We start from the raw sequence: 8289 nt of genomic DNA, 5'->3' as shown, positions 1-8289 counted from the left end.
AAAACATGTGTTTTCAAATTTTTTTATATGGTTAAAATCAACAACTTTGAATAGAAGATTATGAAGTCTTCTTGGTTATGCTTAGAAATTTGTATTATACTGGTGAGCATGGGGGCCACCAGAAATTTAAACAAATCCTATCTGCATCTTTTTAAAGAATCAAGTGAACAGAAATTTGAGATTGTTGATTGTCAATACAATTATTATAGAGAGGTCCAGTAAGAAAAACCGGTAGGTGTCCACTGGATTTGAGAAGTGAGAACACATTGTGATAGCTGAACTTCTGAATGTAAATCAACAGTGTCATGGAAGAAGTGCTGGGGTCTGAATCCAAAAACGTAGGCAAAATTTTCTGTTGTCTTCTTTTGGGGGGATCGTAACTTGTATCAAATGCTTAAAAGTATTTGACCAAAGAAAGGTGACATTCACACCTACCAGCGTATCAAGAGTATCCATATAAAGGAAGAGGGTCAAGGAAAGGTCCTTGAGGAGCAAACATTAAACTCTTAAATGGGAGGGTGAGAAAGAAGTACTATTGAGGAAAAAAAAAAAAAAAAAAAAACACAAAACAAAACCCATAATGGTTTAAAAAAAAAAAAAAAAAGGCAATAAACAAAGCCAAGGAAATACGGGATGATAAAAAACCCCTAAAAATTGACTGAAGAACAGGTGAGTATGGGTGTTAACACTAGTTGCAATGGGTTTTGTGGGTGAGCGGTGACAAAATTTTATGAGCTACTCTTCATGAAATTTAACTGGAGATATAACTGTAGTTAGAATGAGACAAAAAGATGTTTAACATACATGTTAAAAGTTCAATGGAGAGACCAGAGATTTATCAATAGCACAAAAGGAATTAATTAGCTTTGAAGTGGCAGAGGGGTAATACTTCCTCTGAGATGATCACAGGTACTTAATAGTTGGAACTGAAAATCCTATTCCTAGTTTTTCTTTGAGGTAGGAGGTTGGATACTGGGCAGTGATTTAGATGTGTGGCCCCCAAATTTCACTGCATTACCATCAGCAATTATTAACAGATGGTCTCTGAAGGGTCTCATTTAGCAGACTCTGAGATCCCTCTACCATTTAGAAAGCTCCAACATGCAAATAATGTCAATTATATCTGAACTTTAAAAATCCCTTGGGTAACTTAAATGAATAGCTAGATCTGATAACTGATCTAGAAACAATGACTTTGTAGTCCCAAAAGATGGAAAAGTAATAGTCAACACATATCAATGGGAATTAAAACTAGTAAGTAATCTACACTGGAAAGTGTAGCAAGGAAAACCCAAGCAAGCCTCATGTAAGATTTTGTGAGAACTAAAACATTTCCGAAAACCTGAAAATTTCATTGTTTGTACCCTCTATGTTCTGATTTTAACAATCTGCTTACTTAAAACTTAGAAATATTTTCCAGAACAGTAAAGTTAAACCTAAGTTATCTGTTACTTAGCTAAGAATAAGCTTAAGAAAAAAAAAAGACCTATATAATAAAAATTCAGATTTTCAAGTAAAAACTAAACCCAAAATAGACAATTCGTTTTGTTTTCCCAAACTTTGTTTACAACCTGTTTAGCAACTACTAAATACTACAAAAAGTTTACACAAAAATATTCAGAAAAATACATGGCATCTCACTGTGCTGGCAAGTGAAAAGTTTTTAGCAAAGAAGAGATAATCTGGAGGTAGAAATGGAGTCAAGCTATTGTAAAAAAAAAAAGGGGGGGGCCTGCACTCTAAAAGTAGGGTTTTCTCCTAATCCTATACAGAGTTGTGCAGGTGGGAAAGAGCAAGTTAAACAAGAACAAAAAAGCACCTGCGGGGTGAAAGTTTGGAGAGGTGTCCATCAAAAGGAGAGCAAGAATGCCTGGGAAGCAAGAGAAGAGAGTATTTAGCTATTTAGGCCTAAGGAAGTTGGTTACCAAAACACATTTAATTGTATTTTTGGCGTGGGGTTGGACCCGCTCCCTCCTCTGGAACTAAATGCAAAGAGCTGATTTATGGGGGATTTAGGCAGAGCCCTCTGGAAAAACTGAGAGGTGGAACCTTAAGTTTCCTACTTACAAAGAGCTCCATTTCTCTAGAATGCCAAGATTCCCACTTCAGTGTGTTCTGGAATGGTTCACGTAGACATTTCCTTCAGTCAGTTCCTCACTTACCTTGACATCCTGTGCATCCGGGGTTTTTATATCTTGACTCCTCTGAGTGTTACCAATAATTGGTAACTGCCAAACCAGTGCCAAACACTGCCAAAACCAGTGTTTTTCTTAGCTTCTTAATCTTTCCTGACCCACGTACTCCTTAGAAGTACTTTCTTTTGCTTTATACATTTTTTCCTGTGCTTCTGTATTTTTACTTAGAATTTTTGTAAAATTAAAAAATATAGAAAATAGTCTTTTACATCTTTCTTGTTCTATACTGAGTTAATCTAGATTCTTTGAAAAAAAACTTTAAAAAACTAAATGAGATTGCATATATATTGCCTGTTTTCATTCACTTTATCTTTTTCCATGTTAATAACGTAGATCTCATTTCTACAACTGCGTAATATTTCATAGGCATGTAGCATAATTCAGCACTGTTTCACTGAAGTGAAAAGTGTCCTTTTACAACCATAACACTTTGCAATGACTATCCTACTACAACAGAATGTTATTTTGAAGATTTTACAACTGGATAGTTTCTGACTGAAGGGTAACGTATGTTTAGAGTTTCGACAGATACTGCCAAATTGTCCTTCCTGGGTCATTCCAATTTAATCTCTCACCAGCAGGGTCTTCAGACCTCTTTTAGCACTCTATCCATCTTTTAGTTTTTATCATAGTGCTGTGCAGAGTATTCCTAATGAGTTCAATAAATTTTGTTCACCCCCCCCCCAAATTGAAGTACAGTTGACGTACAACATTTATTAGTTTCAGGTGTACTTGCTTTTGGTATTTTTCATCACTTTTGTTCATTAGTTTTTCTAGAGTTACTCTTTCTCAGACTGGATAATAAACACTGTCTACCTCTGGTCTTAACTTCATGGTAATGTACTTTTAAATGTTTATGTTTTCTCTGTGATCTCTGGGGCTTGTATTGCTTAAGAAGGACTTCGTAAGATATAAACAACAAATTCCTGTTATTTCCTTCTAGCACTTTGATAGTATCTTTATTATTTATTTTTTTTTAAGATTTTATTTATTTGTTTGACAGAGAGAAATCACAAGTAGGCAGAGAGGCAGGCAGAGAGAGAGGAGGAAGCAGGCTCCCCGCTGAGCAGAAAGCCCGATGTGGGGCTTGAACCCAGGACCTGGGATCATGACCTGAGCCGAAGGCAGCAGCTTAACCCACTGAGCCACCCAGGCGCCCCTGATAGTATCTTTAAAACTGAAATTTCTGCACATGAAAATGAAGAGCTTACATTTCTCTATTTGAAATGCTACTGCTATAATAAGTGTATACATATATTTCTGAATTCTAGTTTGTTCCACTACTTGTCCAGTCCTATTCCAGTTACCTCCCTGTTATACATACACTAGCTTTGTAGTTCTGATGGGTATTTGGGTGAGTTCTCATTCTTATTTTAAAAAAAAATTTTGGTTAATCTTGCACCTACGTTCTTTGAGATAAAAAATCATCTTGTGGAGTGCCTGGGTGGCTCAGTGGGTTAAAGCCTCTGCCTTTGACTCAGGTCATGGTCTCAGGGTCCTGGGATCAAGCCCCACATCGGGCTCTCTGCTCAGCAGGGAGCCTCCTTTTCCCTCCCCCTCTGCCTGCCTCTCTGCCTACTTTCCATCTGTCAAATAATTAAATAAAATCTTTAAAAAAAAATCGTCTTGTTTTTCTCCATTAAAAAATTGTTAGAATTTTTAATTGAAATGCAACAAATTTATAATCTGAGGAGAATCTGATCTTTAAACACTGAGCCTACTCACCTAGGGACAAAGCATATCTTTCCATTTATTCTAATCTGTAATATACATAAAGTTTTACGGATTTTTAATGTAGGTTTGGCTTATTTCTTGATAGATTTCTAGAATGTTTCACCATTGTTGGTGCTAATATGAGTTCTTTACATTTAAAAGTTAATTATATAGTTTATAAAAAATCATCTGTATCTTGCTGAGAGCTTACCATCTTCCTGACAATGCTGTCTTACTGATTTTCCAGGTAAACAATATAATTTATCTTAATTTCTTCCTTTCTAATTTCATACCTTAGTTCACTTATTACTACTATACTGGATCCAAAATTCTCAGAACAATGTTGAATTGTATGAATGACAGAAGATATAACCTGGATCATAAAATTAAGTTTGTTTACTGCTGGTTGATACCCTTCCTCCACTTAAGCAAACTTCCTTTTGTTACTTAATATAAATTGTATTTTTTAAAAAATCAGTAATAGATGTTAATTTCTCAAGTGTTTTTTCAGTATCAATTAAAGTCATATAGTTTTTCTCCTTTATCTACTAATGTAGAACATTTTCATTACTTGTCTAATGTTGACCATCCTTGTACAGGTAAGATTAACCCAACTTGGTTATGACATTATTCTCTAAATGCACTGCTGGGTCACAGTTTCCTTAGTTTTTTTTTTTTTACATGTATTTTTAAGTGAGACTGAGCTATATTTTATTTTACTATCTTTTAGATTCTGCTATAGTTATGTTCCTTTCATAGTTGGGACACACTCCCATTTTTCTGTTTTGTTCCTGGTGACCTTCATCAGGGATATATAGGGCATTCTTTCATGATTATCAGTTCATTAAAGTTTTCTAACTGTAGAGCCAATTTTTTGGAATCTCTATTTTCCTAGAAAATTGTCCAGGTCAATTTTCAAGATTATCTGTATAAGGCTATTCTAGATTCACTTCCAATTTTGGAAGTCCCTCTTATCTGTAATATGTTCCCTTTTTTCCAAATATCATTTTCTTCCCTTTTCTTCTTTAGATTTGCTAAGTATCTATTTATTGTTCTTTTCAAACAGAAGGCATTATCATCAATTTTATTTTCTATTTCATGAATATCTTATTTTTATTCCTTTACGTTTATTTTGGGAGATTTTCTTTTTTCTGCTTCTCTGCTATTTTGGTTTTCTTTTCTGATCCTTCCTGCCATTTGTGCATCCTTTAAGGATGTGCTGACCCTCACTGAATTTACATTTAGCAACAAATGAAACCTTTACCATTATTATGTAAATGGCTACAAACTCTCTATTAATTTGGAGTCAGTCAGAGTGGGTTCCAATTCCCCACCTACTATTATGTGATCTTGGCCAAATGTGAGCAGTTTCTTCATCTGTAAAAACAGAATAATACAGATTAAGTCTGAAACTATTTGTAAATCATTTAGCATAGAAACTGGCCCCTATTAAAATAACTCAATCTATGTCTGATAAGACAAAATACCTCAGTTGCTCTATTTCTAAAAATAAGCAGACTGGGATGACTAATCCCAAATTCCCTCCCAGCTGTAAAAGAGAGGATTTTCGGGGCGCCTGGGTGGCTCAGTGGGTTAAAGCCTCTGCCTTCAGCTCAGGTCATGATCCCAGGGTCCTGGGATCGAGCCCCACATCGGGCTCTCTGCTCAGCAGGGAGCCTGCTTCCCCCTGTCTCTTTGCCTGCCTCTCTGCCTACTTGTGATCTGTCAAATAAATAAATAAAATCTTAAAAAAAAAAAAAAGATGATTTTCATTCTCTCAGTTCATCCACGACGAACAACTGACCATCAAGCCACATGCTAACCCACACCACAGCTACTAAGCTCTCCCCTCAAACGAAGTATTCCAAATGTCAGGAACACCAAGAAATACAGTCCCTACCTCCCAGAAGCTCAGAGTCCTTGGGGAGTCAGGGTGAAGATCAACTGTTAAATAGGTAATTTTAAAATAATGTGAAAAGTGGTCTAATAAAGGCTGTGGAAATTCAGAGACTTTGAGAATTATGTCCAGCAAAAATCAAAGATCTAGGTTGGATACCTAATTCAGGTACTTAATACTTACTAGCTGTGAATCTTCAGGCATTAACTTTGGTGCTTTTTGTCTCTATCTGTAAAAAGGAAGAATAATATGGTTCCGAAAGGTTATGTTAAGGATTAAATAACAAAACTAACAGAAAGTACTTAGTACAGTGTCAAACTCACAGGAACTCAGCAAATGGCAATTATTAGTATTACCACTATTACAAGAGGCTATGGAAGTTAAAGTCAACTTACTGTACTTCAAGAGAGATAAGATAGGGTCAAGGTAATTTCCCAAATGTGTTTAAGAACAAAACCTGTGGCAAAGAAAGAAGGATGGGGAAAGGGGAAAAAAGTTGAAAGGGGAATTAAGGTGGGTGATACCCTTGGAGGGCCAAGAATTCTACTGTATTCTCTGCTGCTAGCACTAAATCCAACCCATGTATTTTCTTAAGAAGGCTCCACGCCCAACGTGGGGCTGGAACTTATCACCCTGAGATCAAGAGTCGCGTGCTCTACCAACTGAGCCACCCAAGTGCCTCGCGGCCCCTGGCCCCACCCGGTTATTTTCAATAAAGAGTGAATGGAAGAATATATGTTAAGCAATAAGGTTAGATAAGAAGATTTGGGCCAAACTGTTGAAAGTGAACATTTTACATTAAAAGGAGCCTTGGATTTGGGAGTCAGGAACCCTGGGGCAGTCTTTTGACTATTGACCTGCGTTTATACTGGTTCCGTAACTTACCTGTTTGTCCTTAACGAATTACTGATACCTTGAATCGGCTAACCTACAAACCAGAGACAACACCTACCTTACAAAAATTATTGAGAAGTACCAAGCAATTACCGAAGAGCCTGGCACTAATAAGCATTTAATAATGAAAGCGGCTGCAGCTGCTAACTTTTCCTTTGGGTCTTTCTCCACACCTGTGAAACGCTAAGGTAAGAACCTATTTCCTCCAATGTTCCAGCGAGCACTGAGAAACTATACTAGGTTTGTCAAGGACGTAGAAAGGCCCCACCCGGCCCGCGCGACACAGGTCACCTACGCAAACTGCAGTCCTGGAACCTCCAACCTGCTTCGTTGAGCCATGGAAAGCGCGACGGATGCTAGGCCATTAGAGAAAAAGGGTCTAGATAATTTGGATGTGAGGCCGTACGGAATTTCACAAAAACCGGTCCTTACCACCCTCCGACGTCTCTAGAGCCGAAGCCTAGAAAAAGGTGGAGGGGAAACCGGAAGTGACGCAAGGCCGTGAGGAACAGGAAATGACCGCAGCACGCCGGAAGTTTACCCGTTTCCAAGGCAGCGACTCCTGCACACCTCCACCCGGTTGGCTGGAGTCGGGAGGCTGGAAAGCAACTTGGAGGAGAGGGTACTAGCCTACGGCGGCCGCCGCCGGAGCGACTCGCGGGGAGTAGCAGTCGAAGACGGCGGCCGCCTCAGTAGCCACCGCGTGTGGAGGATAAACGGCCGACACGGCCAACGCCGGGGCCAATTAAGGCAGAGAGTTAGCGAAGACCAGGACTGTAGTCCCAGCGAAGACAGGGAAAGAATCCGTGAAGACGGCGGCCACCTCTGTAGGGACTCTAGCAGAAGACTAAGTGAAGACATCGGTTTCTCCGGCAGTGACTCTAGAAGAGTCAGTGAAGACCTGGGCAGTGGCTCTCGGGAGAGAGTTACGGGAGACGGTGGGCGCCGTCACAGTAGGTCCTGGGAGGGAGTAAGGGGAGACCAAAGCTTCAGCAGCAGCGACGTGAATTTAAGTGAAGTCGGGAGCCACCAAACTAGTGACTGCGAGGGATTGGTCAGAGAAGACCGCGGTCTGTGCTTCAGTGACTCTTGGGAGGGTGTCAGAGTAGTCCCGGACCCCCAACCCAGTCACTCCGGGGAGAGAGGCAGTGACTACTGCAGACGCCGCCTCAGTGGCTCTTGGGAGGAAGGGAGTGTCGATGGCGGCCAGAGCCTCAGTAATTCCTGGGAGGGAGTAAGCGAAGACCGCGGCTACGCGGCTAGCGACTCCTCCGGGGTGAGCGTCAGCGTAGACGCCAGCCGCTGCCTCCGTGGCTTCTGGGAGAGAGAACGTATAGACGAGGGCTTCCGCAGCAGGAACTCTTGGGAGAAAACCCGGGAGGATCCGGTACCCGATCTTAGCGACGACGAAGGCAGCCACTGCAGTGGTTCGTGGGTGACAGCAAGTGAAGACCGCCGCAGCAGCGGGGGCCTGGACTCAGGTCCTCCCCGGAGTCCGAGGGATCGCACCATGCCAGGGGTGTCCGATTCAGGCCCTTCCACCTCCTCTAGGGAGAGTGCAACCCCGTGTGAGTCAGACTGCTTCGCTTG

At 40.3% G+C, this 8289-nt stretch overlaps 1 protein-coding gene and 1 long non-coding RNA gene across 3 annotated transcripts in view; one reads left to right on the top strand and one right to left on the bottom strand.

The window, feature by feature from the left end:
• Positions 1 to 3830: 3830 nt before the first annotated feature.
• LOC125079158 (uncharacterized) lies at positions 3831 to 7303 on the bottom strand. Of its 2 annotated transcripts, XR_007121056.1 has the most exons (5): positions 6995 to 7303; positions 6201 to 6262; positions 5989 to 6034; positions 5173 to 5285; positions 3831 to 4354 (listed from the first exon to the last, which is right to left on the bottom strand). It is a non-coding gene; the product is annotated as an uncharacterized LOC125079158 (long non-coding RNA). The 2 variants fall into 2 exon arrangements; XR_007121055.1 differs by lacking the exon at positions 3831 to 4354 and having other exon boundaries at positions 4380 to 5285; positions 6995 to 7295.
• ANKRD42 (ankyrin repeat domain 42) overlaps positions 7241 to 8289 on the top strand; it is a 64335-nt gene continuing 63286 nt past the window's right edge. The window contains exon 1 of the mRNA XM_047692609.1: positions 7241 to 8267. Within this exon, the coding sequence (XP_047548565.1) occupies positions 8210 to 8267 (58 nt within the window). The 5' untranslated portion in view covers positions 7241 to 8209. The remainder of the gene's footprint in view (positions 8268 to 8289) is intronic.

This window comes from Lutra lutra, chromosome 10 (assembly GCF_902655055.1).
Source record: "Lutra lutra chromosome 10, mLutLut1.2, whole genome shotgun sequence".
In the NCBI taxonomy this organism is placed as follows: domain Eukaryota; kingdom Metazoa; phylum Chordata; class Mammalia; order Carnivora; family Mustelidae; genus Lutra; species Lutra lutra.
This window is presented reverse-complemented; position numbering and strand designations above follow the sequence as displayed.